At 41.4% G+C, this 23,721-nt stretch overlaps 1 protein-coding gene across 3 annotated transcripts in view; it reads left to right on the plus strand.

Annotated features, from left to right (window-relative positions):
- Positions 1–23,721, plus strand: part of ARHGAP26 (Rho GTPase activating protein 26) — a 324,497-nt gene that overhangs the window by 228,728 nt on the left and 72,048 nt on the right. For all 3 annotated transcript variants that reach the window (XM_030573096.1, XM_030573098.1, XM_030573099.1), the window contains exons 18-19: positions 7,053–7,212; positions 21,466–21,607. In XM_030573096.1, the coding sequence (XP_030428956.1) occupies positions 7,053–7,212; positions 21,466–21,607 (302 nt within the window). The remainder of the gene's footprint in view (positions 1–7,052; positions 7,213–21,465; positions 21,608–23,721) is intronic.

Here is a 23,721-nt window from a genome sequence, read left to right on the forward strand (position 1 = left end):
CCAAGGACATTTTGACCACGAGCAGTACTATGCTTGCTGATAGCACATCGTTGCTGCTAGTAGGTCTGCAACCATTGCACCTAAGCCATTCATAAAGAGTTCTGGACTTTCAGCAGGATTGCCCCAAGTGCCAAAGCAGAAACAGTTTAGACTTCACCAAATATATAAAAGGGAATAAATGCTTCCTTAGAGCTGTTGCTCTCAATCAGGGAAAATACCTGAGGTGATAGCTACAGATGATAGTTGTTTCCCCCGCCGTGCCCCACCCCCCCCAACAGTGGAAAATACTGGTGGGCCCTCCTTTGCACAGCGCTGCAGTATGATAGTCCTTTGAACCATAATTTCCTTTCCTTTGAAATACATCAATTGCCAGCAACTTGGTGAGAATAGGGGAAGTTATCTAGCTTACCAGTGACCTGAGTGACTCAGAAAAATGCATTAAGTTAAGATAACATAATGTACCAGTACAACCAGGTCTGTCAACAATAAATAATACCCTTGTTGCCAGCTCATGACCCTGAATACTTTGGCTAGTACATTTTTCAATGCATTCTACTGTACGCATGACATTAAAATTTAGTGCACTCCACCAGCTGCTCCGGCCTCAGGACATCTGGTCACATGTCAGATCTTAGCAATATTCCTGCAGAGATCAACAAACAGCATAGAATTGGTGTCTCTCTCTGAGTTTTCATCATTCTTTGCTTAACAAAGGTTTCTTTGTAGGTAGAGAAACAAACATGTTTTTGAATTGAATGTCCTTGAAAATAAATGTGTTGAATTTATTGCTTGGGAAGTGGAAGTTTATAAAACTAGAATTAGTTTTTGTGAACTAAAAAATGGAGCAGAAACAACTTGTGAGGTTTGCCAGATCTCAAACTCCACTGCATTTCCCCATCTTTATTTAATACTGATTTCAAGTCAGCATAGCAGATAAATATTTACTGCTCCCGTGTGCTTACTCTGCAGAGAAGCCTGACAAGTCATTACCCTATGTTAAATTACGTCTGGTCATACCATGTGGTATACAGTATCCAGGCAACCCATTCATAATCTAATTTAACACAAAACATGGATTTATTTCCCACCCCTATCCCTCTTCTTCTCTGAAAGTGAATATAGAGCTTATGCAAGGAATTGGGTTGACAGCCCTGGAGAACTAAATCTTCTGTCCAACTGCAGGACATGTGGAGCACAGATATCAACAATTCCACATAATATCCCAACATAATACCACCCTGTCCTGGGAGAACTATCTCTAGATGTGTGGGGGAATTCATTTGTTCTGCCCATTCAGGTTTTTTCCCCCCTTTGTGCTCAGAAAATTTACCCATTAGTTTTCAATTTGGTAGGCCCAGACCACCAGCTCATTTCACAGAACCCACTGAACTTTCATCACATGGCTGAATTTTGGTCACTACTGATGTGGGTTGGAGCAGAATTACTGACCTAGAGGATTAAGGCTCCATTGTCTATTGTCCCTTCACTAAACCATCCAATCTTCACTTCCCCTACTGGTCCTGTAAGATGTACATTAGCAAGTTAACATTCTTTTAAAATTGGAAGCGCAAAAGTCCAGTTGCCAGAAGTCAGTTGGTATCCCAGCATGCATTGAGACACGAATTAATAGGCTGTTTAGAGCATTTCTACACCATCTACCAATTTTTTTCCTCATTATTCATATTTAAAATAACTTACACAAGCATTAGGGATAAAGCATGAATGTGAAAGCACTGAAAGCCTATCCATGTAAATGAATATAAGTATATTTGAATATAAGTACATTTGCTTTCAAAATTTACTGGCCCAGAAAGGAACAAGAGGTTAAAAGAAAAATACAACAAATGCCAGCAGAGACATTAAGGGGTCTGTATGCTCAGGGACAGAGCTAACAATGCTTAAATAAAAGCATTTGTAACCAAGATCAATATTAAATGTACCTTGGGATGAGAATGTACCTGCTTTGGAGGTTATGGTATTATTTTCTAGTACAGAACATGGTGAAGAGGTATAATTTATAGTAAATGAGCATATAAATAAAATATATGGAACTCAAGGATGTAAAAGATGAATCACACATTTGTAGCATAGCTTCCGTAACCTAGAGTTGTAAAGAATTCTCATTTTGTGGAAGAGTACTCATTTTATGGATCAGGACGTCATGTGGTATCCTAATTTATCCAAGAAAGGAACAAAAGCTGCTCAGTTACAAAATTGTAATTCAGACTTTGAGCTTTCAAAGAATCTAATAATGAATAGATTCCTGCAGGCTGTGGTATTGGGATTTTGGTCAATACCACTGCATTTCCACATTTGCAAATGTAGTCAAGTCACTTCAAATAACAGACATTGCAAAGCAAGCCAGTTCTACAGTTAATACTGGAGGATCATATACTTGTGAAGCCATTAATAATTCAGTCTGTAATAATTAACATAACCATGTAAAGTCATCTAGCAGTAATAATGCAATGAGAGAGCAATTTATTACACTGATGTATTACATGATAATGGTAATGAGAAATGAGCAGAGCTTATTTTGTAAGACTGAGTAATATGGCATTTATAAATGCACCAAGTTTTGCTAAACTAAGGGATCATTAAAAATGCTATGAAACATTTCAAGTGCTTTCAAAACTGTTCAGCCTCAAAATAGTTGAGTAATAGCTACTGGACTTGGGTCCAAAATCCAAACAGGAGTACTGTGAACACAGATGTCTGTACATTTATAAACACAACATTACTGGAGCTTAGAAAATTCAGAGAACATAAGAATGACCACACTGGGTCAGACCAATGGTCCATCTGCAATAGTCCAGTATCCTGTCTTCCAACAGTGACCAATTCCAGATATTTCAAAAGCAATGAACAGAACAAGGTAATCTTCAAGTGTTCCATCCTGTGTCATCCCATCCCAGCATCTGGCAGTCAGAGGCCTAGGGACACTGAGAGTATGGGGTTGCCTCCCTGACCATTGTGGCAAAAGCTATTGATGGACCTATCCTCCATGAACTTGCAATTTTTTAAAAATTCAGTTATGGTTAGGGTTAGCATTCATGAAACTCTTGATCTGGGACTGGGTAAAAATAGAATGTGACTTCATTCCTTTTAAAAATCTTGGAAATATTTTGACATCACAATGATTGTGTGTATTCAAGCATGTGTTTTGAAACTGCTTAACATAGTGTATGAGATGCAGCATGCAGTCAGAGGTTTTGCTGAACGGAGGAACAAGGTGTTTGTATGCACAGTTCAAACCTCCCCTTCCCCATTTGTTTGAGCAAGAAAGAATAGCAATGAGGCAAGCTAGTGATATGGACTATGCTCCATGTGTGTGAGGAGATAGCAAAAGAGGGGAGAAAATACCATTCAGTATATGAGAGGGAAGACAGTGGTGTTAAAGGCATCGACAGGAGAGGGAAGATAGAGGAATAAATCGTACTCCATTTGTGGTAGAGGAGATGGCGATAGGGAGAGAGAATAGTATCCACGACAACCCCGTGTGAGATAATGAGGTCTGTAGGAAGCTCATGTCTCTGTCAGTGATGCATTTGGTGTCAAGGGGGCAAGTGGCAGGAGTCCTGTAGTAAAGAGCTGAGTGTGAATTCTGATTGCTTTAGCCATCCATATTGCCCAGTGAGGCATGTGAAAAATTTCTGAGCAGAACTTAATCTTTGTCTCCTTTCTGCATCTCATTCCATAAATGCTGCCTTATTCTCCTTGCTGTACACCGTATTGACTTCTAAAGGGCACAGAGAATGTTGGCTGATTCTCCTTCTAGGTTTACACACTTGTGAATACCTGTGCCTGTATTGCAAAGTACATGATTCTGTCCTACTCATGCCTTGTGGCTGAAATGGGAATAAGAGATAAAGCGAGTATACTGGGATTTCATGGCACTTCCTTGGTTCCAATGTGCCTTTTAAATATAGGAAATAATTTATTTTGGGTGGCGGTTGGAAGGAGATCTCCCTAAAACTGGAAAAGAGGAAAGGGAATAGGGGGAGAGAGAGTGCGCAAATGATCTGCTTATCAAATTGAGCATTGCTGTGTTCAAACTATAAGCATCTTTTATCTCTTATTTCTATGCTTTTGAGTTCTGAGGTAGTGTTGTCTTCCTTTTTTGTGGGTAGAGACTTTTTGTTTTGATTTTGTTCACATTACAACCTGAAACAGATCCACTTTATTTATGAACCATTGTTCTCTTGGGTAGGTCAATCTCCTTTAGTTGGCTTTGGTTAATAAACCCTTGTGGTGGATAGAGTGCCTCCTAGTGGCTGAATCAGTAGCATGTGTTTGTCCTTTTCGACAGTCGGTGCTAGTTGGTAAGGGACACCATATATTACATTGCAGTTTATTATCTCAGTAACCTGAGCTTTTCCAGGATTCAGTCCAAAAGCCTTGGTAATTCACAGCACTATAGTATTTATACTTACAGAGGCAGTTTCTCAGACATACAGAACTGCAATTAAAATATTCATTGCTTCCTGATACTGAGGGAAGTCAAGGGTAACGTTTTCAAAGCCACCTAAATGACTTTTTAATAGGATTTTGCTCCTAAGTCACTTAGATGCCTTTGAAAATGTTACCCTAACTCAAGTGTAGAGCGTTGTCAGAGGCCTCTTGTCTGCCTGGGTGTCCTGGAAAGGTAGAAAATGAACACTGGTTGTCTACTTGAAGAATAGAGTTGGTCACACTCTAATTCACAGCTCTTGTTGTGCAATCTAGAGTTGCTTAGTGCTAGCCATCTTGTCTTGTGGCTTCTTCCTGAGATGAGAGAGCAGGAGAAAAGAGGAAGGATAGTTACATAAAAGCTTAGTTTAAAACTCAGCGATACCCCTGACTGAAGTCTTCAAATTAGGAAGCTCTCAAGAGGGTGATAGAACAGGCCATAAAAAATCATTAAGAAGTGGGGTAATAGGGTAGTAGAATTTTCACATACAAAACCTAATCTGAGGAATTCAAACACGTGATTCAACAGCGTCAGAATTTGTGGGAAATATCAGGTAGAATCATTTTGATCTAGCCTTAACAAAGAGTGTAGGTAAAAGCAATCATAGCCCTGGAGAAAAATGTGTCCGATAACGACAAATGCCAGCTGTGTGTATAAAGCACCTAGCTGACTGTCTACCTATAATTAGAGATTCTAAGGTAATTAATAGCCTTTTTGTATTCCTTCTGGCACTTTCTGAATCATCACTGTGCAACTTTAGCTAATAATCTTCTTTTGTTAGATATAAATATGTTTTTACATTCTTATGCTGACAACACCAGCAGTCAGACAATTGGTTGCTTTATGGACTGGTTGCCTGCTATGTGAATTTGAGCTCCCAATGAATGTTCTGGGAATTACAGTAATCATTGTGATGCTATTATCCATACTTTTCCAGAACGCACATTCCTGGTTACAGTTGTTGTTACTCAGGCTCACGTGGGCATGTGTACGAGTGTACTTCCATGTTGTCTGCATGTACAGAACTGCTTTAAGAGCACAGCTTATGCAATTAAATACACAATTTAATAGAGACAGTAACCATGTAGCGTGGTTATGGCTGTAGGAACAATGGACCAAAGTTTTCAAAAATGGCTGGTGATTTGGGGTGCTTCAGTTTGGGGTGTGAAACTGGAGACACCTTAAGAGGGCTTGATTTTTTTCCGCTAAAATGATGAACACTCAGTAAAAATCAGACCCCTCTATGCTGTCACAAATTGGGCTCTTAAAAAGGGAGGGCTCTAGAATCAGTAGCCATTTCAGGTAATCTTGACCCATGAACTGTTTTTAGGTTGCATTGCCGTAGCCGAGTGGCTTTCTATTTTTTTTAATGTGGCATTTTGTTTATTTATGTGTGCGTACTGTATAAATAACTGGGATCTATATATTCTGTCTAGGTATAGATTTAGGTAATTGGACTAATGGTGCTTCATAAATAATACATCCTAATCACTATAAAAGGAACGGTCTTTTATTCTCTAGTCAGATAAATTTCTAATTAACATGTTACTGGTAAAGTGGTAGCAGGGATGTTGGAACAATTTTTATAGTGGGGGGTGCTGAGAGCCATTGAACCACGCTGGAAACCTTGTATATGACGGGAACCACTGCAAGGCAGGGGGTGCTGCAGCACCCCTAGTTCCAGCACCTCTGAGTGGTAGTGCTGCTCTCCATGGAGCTGCCGAGCCCATTGTGTTACCGGACGGACCCCTGGAGTTTGGTGGAAACGCTGCCCACAGCATGCGGGGCTGGCAGCAAGGACAGTTGTGAGACACCCAGATATGTGGAGTCCTAGTAGGTGTACAAGGAGGAAGGAGCAAGTTGTACAGGAGAAAGCAGTGGTGCTCTGAAAGCTGACATGAGAGGAGAGCTCAAACCAGCATGAGAGGGAGGGAAACAAAGTTTGGGTACCAGTAAATTACCTGAGATGTCTCCATAAGCAACAGTCATTAACAAATATTGGTCTTAATTTGAATCTCAGAGAAATATCCCCATTTAAGCAGGTTCTCCAATTTGGTGGAGAATACTGTGTGTATGCATTTGTTGTGTATCTATATGTACATTCTCCCCCGTCTCTCTGGTGACACCAGCAAAATCTTTACTTTTCAGATTGTTTTGATTGGATTGGAATAGCATTGATCTTGGGTGGAGGCAAAAGCTTCAATGGGGCAGAAGGACTTGAAATGTGGACATTGAAGGTTGCTCATTTAGTTGAGAATAGCACATGTCAAAAGGTCCAACTACTTGTTTTTAGGAGGTTTTGAAACATTTCTGATTCAAACTGTTTTTCTGGGAGTAGGCTGTGGGTTGGAACATTCAGCCATTTAGGATTTAGTATCCAGAAAAGGGTTAAACTATTTGGGTTTTCCTGGCATCAGTCAGTTTACAGAGGCTGAAGTTACACTAGTAATGCTCCATGTAAGTCAGTACTTTTCGATATGGCTGAGCCTGGAAGAAGATCATCTGGAGTTTCAGGAATGTAAACAATTGTAAAATTTGTGCCAAAGATGAAATAGGGATTATTCTGATGTTTCTCTTATCTACTCTTTCCCCTTCCTTACAGTGTTGCTAATAATCACAAACAGAATCTAATGACTGTTGCTAATCTGGGTGTGGTATTTGGACCAACGCTGCTTCGACCACAAGAAGAAACTGTTGCAGCGATTATGGACATCAAGTTTCAGAATATTGTGGTTGAGATTTTAATAGAAAACCATGAAAAGGTAATGTTTTCCCCTTACTTCTGAATTTAAATAAGTTTATAATAAAGAATTTGTCTCCATGACAACCCCAACACAAATTCTTCAATAAACCACCTTCTCTAGATGATCAGTACACAGCATTGCAAGAGACAAGATCACTTCTCTCAGCAAAAGGAAAATTGCAATTATCCAAAACTAATCCAGCTCATAGCTGCCCTTGGTACTTCGTATCCAAGAGGAGTGTGTTTGTACAGCACCTAGCACAATGGGACTCTAGTTCATGACTAGGGCTCCTATTAGCTACACTAATACAAATAATAAATAGTAATATTGGGATTCTGTTCCCTTTTTAGATGCAGAAGCATATTATTTCAAACTGAAATTTCTCATGAGGGAATCGTACTTTCAGTTAAATACTAGGGTGAAATCCTGGCCACACTGAAGTCAGTGGTAAAACTACCTTGGTTGTCAATGGATATGTCTACACAGCAAAGAAAAAACCCACAGCTGGCCTGTGCCAGCCAGCTTGGGCTCACAGGGCTCAAACTGCGGAGCTGGTTCATTGCTGTGTAGACTTCTGGGCTTCGGCTGGAGCCCAAGCTCTGGGCCTCTCCCACCCCACAAGGTCCTGGAGCGTGGTCTCTAGCGCGAGCCCGGAAGTCTACACAGCCAATGAAACAGTTCCACCATCCCAAGTCAGCTGGCACAGGGCAGCTGTGGATTTTTTTTTATTTTTATTATTTATTTATTTATTTATTTGCTGTGCAGACATACCAAATGGGGCTATGATTTTTTGGAGGTAGAAATAACAGCAGGGAGGAAACACAGGAAATGGAATAGTATCTCCAAATTGAGTTTTAGTTGGGCTGAAATCACATAAACAACAATTCTAGTAACTTTTTTCTGGTTATCTTGGCTTGAGCCCATTTCATGGTCCTTTTTTAAAAGTCCCCTTGTGTTATCTTTTAAGTTGGGCAAAGAATTTTGCTAGTTTTGAGAAGTCAAGTGATTAGGACTTTAGTCTGGGAATTGAGAGCTCCTGTTTTCAATTCCCTGCTCTGCTCAGACTTCCTGTGTGACCGTAGGCAAGTCACTTTGCCGCTCTACGGCTCTCGGTTCTCTATCTGTAAAATGGGAATAAGAGTTCTTCCCTGCTTCACAGGGATGTTCTGTGGATAAATACATCAAAAGACTGTGAAATGGCTATCACATAAAGGAGGCTTAAAACAGCCAAAAGCAATTCTAAAACAAGTAAATTTTCAAACGCATTTAACCAAGTGGTTCTCTCTCTGGGTTTTTTTTTGTTTGGTTGGTTTTGGTTTGGGAAGTGCTGCCTAGTCTGCTGGAATGAAGAAAAGAGACCACACTTTCCTGTGCTCTGCCCCAAGCTTTGGTCTGTGGCATATGCCATTTTAGCATGCTTTGACCTTGGCCAGATTGCTTGTAATGTACTTTGAAAGCAAAGCATAGAGCTCTTAGTAGGATTATATGGGTAATTAAAGGAAATCCCTGGAAATGGGGCATCTTTAGACTAAATGGCTAAACTAGTGGGCTAGTCGGAATATCATCGTTTCGTTAACTATCAGTTAATTGTCTGAAAAAGAAAGTTCCTACATTCTAATAAGCCAGAATGCATGATATTGGTGTCCCATCATGTGAGATGCTCAATACCTCCAACTCTCATTGAATAAATTCCTTGTTCCCAATTCAGTGTTCTGGGCACAAAATCTGTGTCTTTCAGATAAGCATCTGTATTGCTTAGTGAGAGGGCCATCACCAATAGCGGGCTCAGAATGTGGATTTACCATTGAGTATTCAACCTGTTTAGTTTAAATTAAACAGATTGCTCTATCACCATGGCTGTTTCTAGGCAGACGCTGCTACAGACCCACGCTAATTTAGTATGACGAGACTGTTTAGAAAGACATCACAGTTTATTCTTTCTCCAAAGCTCTAGCAGAAATGCACGCACGCATCTGACACACCAGCCGTTCACAACATATTACTAAGACAGAGGACCTTCACCTATCTCTCTAAACAGATGCAGGAAGCCAAGGGTGATTGTTAGTGATGTTCCATTAAGTGTGGAAACAATGTGGTTAGAAGGGAATGGGGAAAGCAATGCAACTCTGATTATTCTCAGAGAAATTGCTGTTACGTGGCATGTAAACACCTTTGCATTTATTCAACTCAGGGGAGCTATTTTATTTTCCTTTCCTTTCCTTTTTACTTGGAACTGAATAGAAATAATTGCTTAATTATGAAATCGCCTGACCTGAAGAGCGAGCAGTGTGAACAGCAGGTAAATAACCCTACAGGCCTCTGTATCGCTCAGTAGCATCCGCCACTGGCTCACAGTGCATGGTTCAGCAGTACCTAGCAGAACAAACCCAGCGAATCTTATTATATTTCACACAGTCACCTCTAATTTTTTTTAATATTGCTAATAAGTCAAAAACTGTGTCATATTTTGAGCTATTCCCTGCCCCCTTGCAGGGAAGAGCTTTGACATCTGCGTCACAAGCAGTGGGGGTGATGTTATGAAGCCTTTTTTTCCTGCCCTTTCTTGGTCATGATTTATTAAACCCTCCCATGAATCCCTTAATGAAATTGACTGGTTCTGTCTGAATAAAGTCTCTCACTATGCGAGCTGAATGCTCCATCGGCTGGCACTCTTTATGGAATCGACCACAGATTTCAGATGACTAATTGCATCCTTCTAGACTAGAATTCTAATCTCTGGTTGCCTGTTAAGCTTCCTTTTGTCTCCTAGTGTTCAGGGATGGTGAAATTAGCTTTTTTCCCATCACCTGTTTAAAAACAATTTGTGGCAGCAACACGCCTGTCTGAGACACGAGTCAGTTGTGTCCATCCAGCAGCAACTAATTCTGCTGATGTTTGCCGTCTGTCATGTGGCAAAAAGGATGGTGTTGCTCATAGATCAGCCTGGTCCAATTCACAGTGAGAGGACAGCATTTACAAACTATCCTCCCTATTTGTGGAGCACCCGTCACCATAGTATCTAACGGCTAATGGGCTTTCCTGTCCATTCTTTTGCCTTTCCCCCAACAAAAAGAAAAATCCCTCCTTATCTCAGTCAGAATTCTTGTATTTCCCCTCAGTGGTCCCGCAAAGGCACCCATTCTCAGGCATCCAGCTCCCCAGCCATTGCCTTTCTTGGGTGGAAACCTGCATCTCTCTTCCTTCTGACAATCTCAGCAACTGAAAAGCTCAGCCTTGCTATCTCTTGCTGCTGCCCTTTTACTCTGTTGGGGAGGAAGGAGGACTAAGAAGGCATTTTCTTACTGTTGCTGTGTCACCACCTCCGCTCCCTCTCCTGCACAGTTTTAGGATATGATGGTAACTGGTAACCACATTGAAAGCTATATGAAGGGGTCAGTTCCTCAAGTGGGTGAGAAAGAGGAAAGGGAAGGCAATATCTAAGAATAGTCCTAACTGTCTCTTTGCACAAAACGTTGGCAGATCATGAAGCCGAGCCCAGAAGGCTGATGATTTATTTGCTTTGCTTTTTAAAGCCAGGTTTAATAGGATGGATAACTCCACCGGGCCCTGACTGTTCAGTAACAATTTGAAGCCTCATGTTGCACATCTTTCAGCCGTCAAACTATTTCCATTTGTAGGCTTTAGAATCATAATGTGCAGTGCTGGGAGTTTTTTTGTGGCGGGGGAAGGGTTGTCTGGCAAGTATGCATTTCATTAGTACTATTGATCTTTCACAATGTAATTAGTGACAACTGATCTCTAAAGCTGTCAATGGAATGGCTTGTTTGGGAGAATTTCGAAGTGCTAAGCCTCGAACTGACACTCTTTGGAAAATGAATCGCATTTGTGCCACTAATGCAAGAATGTTGCATTCTACATGAATACGGGTTATTGTCACCATTTAGCATGGATTCACTGTGAATTATCCTCATGGGGAGGAAGATAGTAGTACTGAGGGAGAAACTTTTTAAAATTTAGTATCCTTGTCATGTTGTTTGCTTCTTCAAAGTAGTCACCTTACAGAATATTTCTTAATATTAATTGATGAGAGCGGATAAAAGCCTTCCCAGTGGAGATATGTAGGTGACTAGCACTATACAAGTACATTGCATGTTTACTGCAGTTGCTTTACATTGGGGACTCACATGTGGAGTGATTTAAATGCCTCAGTTTAAATCAGAGGTGCCAAACCTACAGACTGTGGGCCTTATACAGCTCACCAGAGCATTTCATAAGGCCTGCAGCCTGCTTCAACACAGTATACTCATGGCCAATCCATTAGCATTTTGTCGTCACACTTACATCATTTTAGTTTACACAAGTGTGTAAATAGACAATACTGTACACAGAAACAACCTCCTTCAATACATACAAAACAAGCTGAACTTACAATATAAATCAATACAGGTGACTTTAAACCTTATTAAAATATGTAGCATCTGTTTGGCCCACACAAGGTTGTGCTGACGTTTATGCGGCCCTCCTGTGTAATAAGGTTGGGCACCACTGATTTAAATCATCAATTTTAGTCCACTTTTCCTTTTGTACTTCTGTTATTTTCTAAAGAAAGGTGCATTTTCATTGGCTGATGTAACAATTAAAACATATTGATTTACAGTGGTTCTCAATCTGTGGCCTGCTGGCTGCTTGTAGCCCAATCAGTGCATAGCTACAGCCCATGTGACATCCTCAGGGCCATACAGGTAGTATATGTATTGTGTGAATATGGCCCACATAACACATAGAGAGCTGCATATGCATATGCAGTCCACATGATAAATAGATTGAGAACCACTGAACTAGAGTCTTTACAGGAACAAAGTGAGCAAGGTAATATCTTTTATTGGACCAACTTCTGTTGATGAGAGAGACAGCGGGTCCAATAAAAGATATTGCCTCACCCACCTTGTCTCTGCAATATCCTGGGAGTGACATGACTGTAACTATATTGCATAGATTTGGTACATCTTTTTTTGCTACCAAGGCGGACATTCTGTAATATTTACATTTATTTAAGGCAGGATATATCTTAATATTTTCAGATTCTTATTAATTATACATTATATGTTAGGAAATGGTAAATGCTATATTGCTTATTTACTAGATGATTAACTTTTTGCTCATGATTAGTGTCAAACTGCATTAGGATAGTAACTGGGATTTAATAAAACCCACAGAAGTGCATATTATATTTTAAAAAATTTCAAATATACGTAAGTCTCTTGAAAATGAGACAGTCTCTTAAGTTACTTAGGCTGTCCTTCAAACTTTTAAAGCTAGTAGATCTCATCCTCCCTCCCCCTCTCATTTTTATTCATAGTCTGGAAGAGAGAGACAAGTTTTCCTGCTTTTTTCAGCTCCAAACTGATTTCTCGGCTTTGACTGAATTAGTCCAAATGAAGAAAATATTCTTTCTGTGCCTGCAGAAGAGGCTACTGTTGTCAGAAAGCTGGTTTAGCACTTCAACAAACTCTGGTTTCAGGTGCTTAGCAGTTGAGTAGTTTGACTTTCTTTAAAACATCAGCAGCAAACGTGCACTCTTTGAATGGTTCACCTCCAGCCTTGCCATTTGTTATTATTGGCATGATTGATGAGTGATTATTAGATGCCTGTGTCATAGCAGCAGCATATTCTTTGGCAGTTAGGCATCAACGTTACCGCTTTGGGTTGAGTATATAAACATGAAAATGAGGTGGAGCTTCTTTAGTGCCTGCAGTTTAACTTCACTGTTGGATATTTTTCCAACAAATATGTTCCCAAATTTCAGCATCATCATCAATACAGCAGCAATCTTTCTGCAGTTTGTCCAAGGCTATGGAAATAAGTTCCAGTATATTCAGCACATCTTCTATATTTCTCTTTAATCCGATGTTGACTTCTTTGACTGTGATAATTCCATTTGGTTTATCACAATTTTCTTCACCAATTGTTATCAGAATAGGCCATTTCTTAATAAATAGGTCAAAAGAATCAGTCTCTGAATACCATCTTGCATCTAAGGGGACAATTAATTTGGATCCTCCTGTTATCTTTGGTGAAGATGAAGCACAGTGGTTGTTAACGGAAGTATTTTGCAATTTCAGCAACGTTTTCCTTTATTTCTGGAGTTGTACTTAAATCTTTGTCTGAAAGACGCATCAAATGAGCACTGCACACATATGTGATGTTTCAGGTTCTCTTCGTTATCTTCTTTTAGATATCTTCTGATCTTTGCTACATTTGCAGCACTGTGACAAAGCTACATGCTTGAATTTTTGTTCACAGTTTGTTATATCTTTTACTGCTCCTTCTTTTAAGTATCCTGCGATATGGGCATCTCCTGATGTATCAGTTGTTTCTGTCAGATAGACAACCCCATTTTCTGTTGTCACAGAAACACACATTCCTGGATCATTTTGTACATTGGTCCACCCATCAAGACTCAGATTAACAAATTTCACACCAATATTTGTTGCAAACAGTTCAGTTTTCTTCTCAGACACTGTATCTAGCAACCTTCAAGGAGTGTTTACTCTGCTGCTTGGAGTGTAGTCTGGTTGTAATGATTGAACTACGTAATGAACTATTTATTCTGAACAAGATGAAAAAGAGAATTTGTTGCATAAATGATGAACCGAGCAATCTTGTAATCTGTGGAGTCTTGCTGGCATTTGTTGGTCCTGATTACAAACTCATCCATGTTTTTACTGGATAATGAAACATCATGTATGCTGCTAGCCCATGTTTTGGATATTTTTTTTTAATATAGGTAATTTACTGTCTGACGTATGTCTAGTTGCGGCACAGCTGGTGGTACCAGTAGATGATTGAAGTTGTAGATGTTGCAGATGATGGATGTTCATAACCCCTTATATCTAAGATAGACCCTGAATAAAATGGTGTATAAAATAAAAGTCGCACTCAGTCACTATTATGCAGTGCACAGCTTTAAAAAAATGACAGACTCTTGCTGTGGGGGTAGTCACCAGATCTTCATCCCTTGCAGTGGGACCTCTCTCAATGGCCCTTGGCCCCATCACTACATTCCCTCTCTGAGCTGGATCAAAGATGTTTGATCTCATAGACTCATAGACTCTAGGACTGGAAGGGACCTCGAGAGGTCATCGAGTCCAGTCCCCTGCCCTCATGGCAGGACCAAATACTGTCTAGACCATCCCTGATAGACATTTATCTAACCTACTCTTAAATATCTCCAGAGATGGAGATTCCACAACTTCCCTAGGCAATCTATTCCAGTGTTTAACTACCCTGACAGTTAGGAACTTTTTCCTAATGTCCAACCTAAATCTCCCTTGCTGCAGTTTAAGTCCATTGCTTCTTGTTCTACCACTGGAGGCCAAGGTGAACAAGTTTTCTCCCTCCTCCTGATGACACCCTTTTAGATACCTGAAAACTGCTATCAGGTCCCCTCTCAGTCTTCTCTTTTCCAAACTAAACAAACCCAATTCCTTCAGCCTTCCTTCATAGGTCATGTTCTCAAGACCTTTAATCATTCTTGTTGCTCTTCTCTGGACCTTCTCCAATTTCTCCACATCTTTCTTGAAATGTGGTGCCCAGAACTGGACACAATACTCCAATCTGTAACATTCTGCCTGCTGCTGTAGCTTCACAGTTGTTCATACTAGATTAAAGCTAGCTTGGGTATGTCTACACATGCTGATACAATCAAACCTACAGTTGCAGTGTAGATATACTCAAAGAGACACAGTGGCAGAGCTATGATTATAATTTGCAAATCCTGGCAGCTAGTCCCTTGCTTTAGCTGTTAAACTGCTTCTCTGTATGTTAATTGGAGCCTTTATGTGTGAGTAATAAAACACAGGTTTACTGTGTGGAGAATGGATTTTGAGTGAGTGCTACGTTTAAACACTTTTACGTAAGGATTATTCTCAGCTTTGGGAAGTGGAGTCCCCTGTTTGAGTCCAGCAGCAGGAGTGTCTCCACAGTTTCTGTTAAAGACCTGTAGCAATTTCAAAAATGTCAAAGTCAAACATGGAGTAAATTATTTATTTACCTTGTAGTCCTTCATTTCTTCATGGCCTGAAAAGGAGACCGGACACAGACATCAGCACGTTCTTAAATTAAGCTATTTATTGACTCCTCTCTTGTCCATTGTAAGCAACTACTTCTACCTTCAATGCTACATGATTCTCAAAGGGGACATAGATACTGGATTTCAATATCCATGCTACTGTGCCAGATGGTTTCCCCCTCTGTTATCCATTTTATCTCAATAGGCTCAATACCCTTAGAATTTGAAAGAGCAGCCTTAGCTTTTCCAGTCTTCAGAATAGAGGTCTTCAGAGGTAGCTGGCTGTGTCCTCTTGGAGTTTCCCAGGCTTCAGTAGAGCAACCACTGTTGCCTGTTGCCAGCTTGCTGGTGCCGCAAGACATTCCTGTTCCCGTCTCCACAGATTCCTGAGAAACTCTGGATGAATGCCATCGACCTCTGCAGCTTTCTGGCTTTTGGTTTCGCAGCATTGATCTCCTCAACAGAATATGGGGAAGAGAGTGGGGATTCCTCTGGGCATTGTTGAAGGTTTCTGCAGAGTTCCTGCTGCATCTCCTGGCATGTAATCTTGGCAGTGGTCATCTGGTGTTAGAAAGAAGATAAGAAGTAACAGCATTTGCTGTCACTTTTGCTGAGCATTGTGTTACTGGCTGGGATCCCCCAAGTTGCCGCAAAAGAGCCCATGCCTTATGGCTCAAATGCATGAAATCAAGGCTTTAAATGGTCTGTTTCCACTTTTCTACTCACACCGAATTCAAGGACTCAAGCAGCACAGTGGCTTTATCTGGCTTGCCGCTCTTTTCATATTCCCTCAGGAGAGACTTGTATTCTTTTGTCCAGCATGAGGTGAAAGTCTTGTGGTGATCCACACAGGATGCATTTCTTAGTGGTCGATGTTAGGATGTTTGTAAGACGACTGAAGGTATCGGGTTTGAGCCATGGGACCTGAGATTCTGTTTCTGAAGTGTAGGCAGGTTAATCAACCTTGTGGAAATTCCAACGTGGCTTTGACACAGACTGCAGAAGAGGCACTTCCTGGCCATTTGGAGGTTGATTGGGCAATGTTGACTATGACAGAAGTGGCTCAGGATGGTTCTTGTTGTGGCCAGTGGGACACCTGCACTATTATGGGTCACAAAACACAGGTCAGGGCTGTGATCCGTTGTCCACTTCCCAGACCAAAAAGATCCAGATTGCTTCAGATCATAGAGCAGGTGGAGGTTTCAAGGGAGGCCCATTCTGTGGTCTGCTCCCCGGCTGTGTCATTTGAGCGGTATCTCCAGTCTTTGTGATGTCTGTTAAAGTCACCTATGTAGACGGCCGGATGAGGAAGGGAAGATAAGATGGGATCAGGCCACATGATGTTAGGTGGCTTGTATTGTTTACTATAATGATGTCCCTAATTCTAACCATGTTGATCTCTCTTCCTCTGGTCGATGATTCTTCCAAAATTTCCACATCCTCTAATCCATTTCTCATGTATGCTGCTAGCCCATGTTTTGGATAGTTGACAGCAGCTATTTTAGTATAGCCATAGATTTTATGTCTGGCAGCTTTATCTTCTTTCAAGTGTGTTTCTTGGAGGGCCAGAATGTCAATGTGATGGTCTTTGAGGGTCCTCGAGAGGTAATGTGCTTTTTCCCTGGACACCCCTTCTACATTAAATTGGTATATTCGGAGGACTGGCCCAACCATTCTGTTTTGATCCTGGAAAGGGCAGTTTGAGGAAGTATAATCATTGCTATGTTCACCGGCAGGTTGGTAAAATGACATCCAGTGGCCAATTGATGACATTGATATGTTGGTGGATTTGTAAAAACACCAGCACTTAACAGAAGCACCACATGAAGGTTGTCGTCTTGCTCCCACTGTGCTGAGTAAATTAAGCACACAGAACCACATAATCGAGCTGTGATCATTAACAGCAGCTCAACATGCTATTATCCTGCTGTTATCCAGGGCTGCAAATTGTCTATAAAATGACTGTCTTGATCTGTTAAAATATGGGCTTTTGCAGGGCCAGCAACACTTTTAATTTTTGGAGTTGGTACACCACGGAAAATACAAGGAGTGGAGGAGAGAATGGTGTTATAAAAACTTTTAGTTTAATAAAAGAAGCTTATAAAAAGCAGAAAGACAATTGGGGAGGGTATTTTCTGAACCTTGTACGACAGAAATGACCTCAGTGAATGGAGTGTAGACTACAAAAACAGATACATGTCTCTCTGTAAATAAGTATTTAGCAATCTGCAAAGGGTAGATTAGATGGAAAGGAAACAATGATAAAGTTGATATAGCATCTGAAAACGTATAGCCTCTTTTGCGCAAAGTGGTCTCCAGTTCTGCAAAATTGCATCACTGAATTTATGAGCACAAGGCTTAGTGATTATGTGATATCACCCATTGTGCGAACATTAGGATCAATTAAAATTTTTAACTTCAAGGCAAAATTATGGAAGATTATCATGGATGAGATGCTACACTTATAGGTTTAATTAAATTGGTTTATAATGGGTTCCAGCAAAATTAAAACCATGCGGTCTCGGTTGAGCCGTATTTAGTTAGAAGTTACATACATATTTGCTTGAAAGCATGTGACTGGTTTTTCTGTTTTATTTTTTGTTGGAAGTTAATTTTCAACTCTCTGTGAGAAACAATAACACACAATCCAATTAGTAAATAATGGGTTTTTTTTTAATTATTTGTTTGGGGTTTTTATTAGTGCAACTGCCATGCAGAGTGTTTATCAATGGGAGATCTAAATACAAGAGCAAAAGAAAGGAAGTTAAACATTTATTCTGATTAAGGAATTCTTGTATGGGCAAGGCTAGTCATCAGCCCTACCATTTCAGTAGATAAAAATCCCTAATGGAGCAGAGTTGGGGACTAGCATCTTGTAACACATCTCTTGTCTCCTGGGGCAGGTGACCTAGAATACAAGAAAGTGGAGCTTTGGTGGCTCCTACTTCAAGTGTCAGTCTTCCTTTTTGGTACAACAAGTTATAACTGTGGTGGTGTTGTAATTTTTTCTCATTGAATTGAATGGGAGGCTTTAAGAAACCTAGACTGAAAAGCAAATATGTCTGAATCTTAGGTGCAAGACTGGCTATGGGCACCAACAAAGCAAGCACATGCTTGGGGCAGCACAATTCCAGGAGGGGGCATTCTGGCCATTCGTGTGTGTGTGTGTATGTGTGTGTGTGGCTTGGGCAGTTGTGCTCTTGGAGCTTGGGGCAGCCAATTTTTTGCTTGGGGCGGCAAAACACCTAGAGCCGGCCCTGCTTAGGTGGTCCATCCCCTGTACTGGATGAGTTAGTCACAAGGAGAAAGGGATGTGTATCAGATACCCGGGACAGCCATTTGTTGTTGGTCACTCCTAGGGAGCAAGAGTAGCATGTGAAATGGACCAAGCTACTTATGAGAGCAATTGTGGCTTGGCACTCCTTCAGCTGATACATAAAGCAAAACTGTGTGAATGAATGTGTGAGTTAGATATGTAGATCTTGAAAAGGAGCATTTAGGTAGGAATACACGTTCTGTCTTGCAGCATGTCCAGCAACTTACGCTCAAAGGCAGCTTTTTGTTTATCAGGGTCTTCATCGCTGGCCCTGAATATGAAAAGAATGTTTGCAAAGTGAGTAATCACCACTTCCCATTCCATTACACAGTATGTAGCCTAGTACAGTGGTTTTCAAACTTTTTTCCTGGGGACCAAGTTGAAGAAAATTGTTGATGCCCAACGGAGCTGGGGATGAGGGGGTTGGGGTGTGGGAGGGGCTCAGGGCTGGGGCAGGGGTTGGGGTGCGGGAAGGGGTCTGGCTCTGGGCTAGGGATGAGGGGCTTGGAGTTCAGGAGGGGCTCTGGGTTTGGAGGGGCTCAGGGCTGGGAGAGGGAGTTGGGATGTAGGAGGGGGTAAGGGCTCTGGAGTGGGGGTACAGGCTCTGGGGTGGGGCCAGGAATGAAGGGTTTGGGGTACAGAAAGGGGTTACAGGTTTTGGGGGGCTTAGGGCTGGGGCAGGGGATTGGGGCACAGACTTACCGCTGGCGGCTCCCAGTCAGCGGCACAGCCGGGGTACACTGCGGACCAGGCTGTGCCCTGGAAGCAGCCAGCAGCAGGTCCGGCTCCTAGGCGGAGGTGCGCAACTCTTACCTGGAGGCACACACCCCCAATTCCCATTGGCCGACAACCAGCCAGTGGGATTGCATAGCTGGTGCTTGGTGCAGGGGAAGCGCATGGAGCCCCATGGCCCCCTTGTCTAGAAGCTGGACCCGCTGCTGGCCGCTTGCGGGGCACATCACAGTGTCTGAAAAGGTAGGCACTAGCCTGCCTTAGCTGGGCAGCGCTGTCAGTGGGTCTTTTAATGTCCAAGTAGGCAGTGCTGACCAGAGCGACCCAGTGCCTGACATGCTGCTACCCATAGTTTGAAAAACACTGGCCTAGTACGGTGGTTCTCAAACTTTAGCAACCCAGGGCCCCCATTTTGATTTAAAATTTTTCACGGATACCCCCCCTCAGCCCCAGGTCCTGCTCACACTCCACCCCTTCCCCCCAAAGCCACACCTCTTCCCACCCCTGCCTCTCCTCTTGCCCACCCCCGCCCCTGAGCGAACTCGATCCCCACTTCTCCCCCTCCCTCCCAGTGCCTTCTGCACCCCACTAAACAACTGTTCCCCGTCATGCAGGAGGCACTGGGAGGGAGGGGGAGGAGTTGATCAGCAGGGCCCGCAGACCCATGGAAGTACTCTCATGGACCCCAGTTTGACAAACGCTGGCCTAGTATATAGAAACTCTGCTTGAGCAGTATTTACAGATACGAAGTCTAGTTGATGGGCTGTCAGTTGTGTGATGTAGAAGGCTTGATTATTCACACAGGTACGCTGCTGTTGGTTGGTTTCCCCTGGAAAAAGTTGCAGTAGAAAATGGAGATCAGCTTTTTTAAAGAGCCAAATATGTGACATCTTCAGAGTGAAGTGTATAAAACTTCAGCAGGTTGAGTTAAGTTATCAGGCCACCTGAATTTTAATGGACATAAAGTGCAACATTCATCCTGGCAATCGTGTAGCCCAAGTATTAGTATTGGTCAAGACTTAGATTGACTAAGACAGATCTTCAGCAGGGCCTACTTACTGTTGGGTTCACAGTTAATTAGAATAATTTAAATACCACTTCTTAAAGGACCCTAAGTGAAATGTTTACCACTGATGCGCTTTTTGATATGAGATGTGACATTAAAACAGCTGATTACGGCTTCTGTGTTTTTGCATTTATTTTTAAAAATTAGTGTGGAGGGTTTTTTTGTCCCAAAACAATAAAGCAATGAATTTCTGGCAGCTATTTATACTAGTTGGCAGCCAGAATTTTTTAGCTTTTATACAGGGGATTGGATACATCTGAAAGCACTATTATAGTTGTGTCCCGGCTGAGTGTCTTGCATTCATGGAGGAGTGGGAGTGAGGTGTTTTTGAAATAACATTTTCCACAGTCCTAGTGTTGAGCAGCATTACTTCCCAGTGCAACTACTACCTTTGAAGAATTGGGGCCCAAAAGGGCTAGAGCAGAAAATGGCACCAAAGTGTTTGTTTAATGCATTCTTACTAGGCGAGTCCTTGAAAGAGTAGCCTTGAGGAATCCCCAGTGCTGTTTAGACCCTGGGTTAAAGAAAAGAAACAAATAGCTCCCACAATGCTGCTGTTTCAGTTAATCCCATTTAAAAATTCCTTTCCCTTTAGGAAAAAATTGATAACTTAGTTTTCAGACAGCTGTGCATGGGAGTTACAAAGAAATTCACAAGCTGGTTGGCTTCACTAGACCCTGTGAACTGCCCGCCTATGGGGAGCAGCTGCACAGCATACAGATTTAAATATCTAGATATCTATTTATTTTTACTTTCTGTATGTCAACTTTTACAGCCAACTGCTAAGCCTAAGCCAGCCTTCTAAGTGGGAAGGGTTTGAGGCTATAAGATTTACTCATGTTTTACTAATCAGCAAGAAAAGCTTTGGTGAGGAATAGAGGAAAGTGGAGTGCAATGAGGGCGGGGGTGGAATTCAACATGACACTGTCTGTGCCCTGAAAAGGTGACTTGTCAAACAGTTGACTTTCAAAGGCTGTTTCTTTAATTATTGTGACTCTGTGCTAATAGCTGAGTTCCTCTCCATCCCCTGTTTCATAGGAAACTTGACTTTTCTTAAAAAAAAAAAAAAAAAAAAGAGAGAGAGAGAAAAACAAGCCCACCAAACCCCCATCCTTTTATTTATAGATTTTTAACACTGTACCGGAGACGCTACCACCAAACTCGCAGCTGCTGCTACTATCTCATAAGAAGAATACTGATTCAAAGCCTCCTTCCTGCAGTGAAAGACCATTAACACTCTTCCACACGGCACAGGCCAATGAAAACCGTAAGTATGTCAATCCTAGAGGCAGTGAGTTGTGTTACAATGCTGTACAGTTATCTACTCAGAAGGTTTCTTATCATGACTGATAGGGCTCAGTTCTCACACGACAGGATACGATGCTCGCTCATTAACTTCAGCAGGAATGATACTTATCCTATAGTATGACGGCGGCCCCAGGCTTCTAAAACATCATATTAATAGAGAGAGATAAAGCTTATGTAGCCTCCGAGCTCTTACCCCAACGGCTTGAAATTAGGCTGCATAAAAATAGTGTAGAAAGTTGATATCCCTTCCCCATCTCATTTAGTTTTACACTCTCTCGTTCTCATGTTTTCTATAACCTTCCATACTATCCTCTATTGGCTGCTTGGTATATATTAGTTAACTCGGAGAAGAATAACTGCAGCAAGGATCACCACCCAGTTCAGCCTTCAGAGAGATGCTTTTGGACATCAATAGATGTTTTTCCTTTTAAAGAAACAGAAATTTCAACCATCGGGTTTTACATCCCTCCTAGGAATATGTCCCACCTCAGTTTAAAAATCTCCTATACCATCAGTCCATTACTATTACTACTATTTAGTATTTAACTCTTTCATCTAAGGCTCTGAAAGTCCCTGTCCACATGCCAAATGTCCTTCATGTAACTTAGCCTAAGGTCTGCTTCACTGGCACAAATGATCTAATAGGGACAGTTCTGTGATCCCTGGGCAGCAGAACTCAAGATGTTCCAGGTACACCAATCTCCTTGCCTGACATGCCCCCATGAAGAGAAAGAGTAGCATAATTATGTTGGCTTTACACTACATGAGTTTCCTCCTGTGCCAAGGGAATCCTCAAATGCCATATTTGGGTAGCTTTGTGGCTGCTTCACCTTAGTAGTGGTCAAGGATCTGGCCCATAATCCTTAAAGGAATACAGCTGCTAGAAGAATGTTTGTTTTATTTGGAATGAAGCTGTGTGTTTCTGGTTTCTAATGCGTGAGCAGCCATGTTGCTTTGCATTAGCATCCCTAGTTCTAAAGACCCAATGAACAAAATGAAGATGGGTTGAGACCCCTTTTCCCTATTTTTTTTAAGTGTCTGTTAAAAATGTTAGGCTGATAGTCCTCTGTTCACAGAACAGGTTCAGCTCACTCAAAATGTCAGTTTTTTGACTTGGAAGGATCACCAAGTGGTTGGTTCTGCTTCCATGACTCATTCAGACCATGGCAACTCAACTCTCACCTCCATCAGCACAGCTAATGCTGGTAACATCTGTGGATTGTTTTTTAATGTGGTCAACCATCTGTTGGAAAATGGGCTGAGAGCACTGAACAACCTTCCATTTTCTAGTGACCACACTTCAAACAGATGTTGGAAAAAGTGGAGATGGTTCAGAGAAGAGCATCAAGAGTGATTTGAATACTGAGATACTTAAGGAACTCGGTCTATTTAGCTCATCAAAAAGAAGAGGAGATAAGGTGATCATGGTCTATAAGTAATATCTTTAATTGGAGAGGGCTCTTTAATCTAGAGATAAAGGCATAAGAAGAGGTAATGGCTGGAAATTGAAGAGCTAAGCAATTTAAAAATGGAAATGAAATGCAAATTTTTGACATTGAAGTCAGTTTAACCACTGGAAAAACTTAAAAGATGCACTGCATGCATTCGATGAAGTGGGCTGTAGCCCACGAGAGCTTATGCTCAAACAAATTTGTTAGTCTCTAAAGTGCCACAAGTACTCCTGTTCTTTGTAAAGGATGTAGTGAATTTTCTGTAGCACAAAACATTTAAAATCAAAACCAGATGTCTGTCTAAAATATATGCTCTAATTCAGCCACAAACTCTTACGCTTAATTCAGAAGTTACAGGGTGAAGCTCTTTGGCCTATGTTATGCAGATTAGATTATTATAATGGTATCTTCTGGCTTTAAAAATCTATGAATCTGTGAACCTTTGCTTGCTATTGACTTGGGCTGCATTTGAACCAGAAGTAGAGTATGTGGATTTAAAATAAGAGAAACCTGTTTTGGTATCACATTTCATTCTTTACCATTTCCCCCCACTTTATAGATAATGTTCGAGCATCTTGTTCTTTTATTTTGATATAATAAGGCCCTTCTCTCATCATTTGAA

Source organism: Gopherus evgoodei, chromosome 8 (assembly GCF_007399415.2).
Source record: "Gopherus evgoodei ecotype Sinaloan lineage chromosome 8, rGopEvg1_v1.p, whole genome shotgun sequence".
Lineage (NCBI taxonomy): Eukaryota > Metazoa > Chordata > Testudines > Testudinidae > Gopherus > Gopherus evgoodei.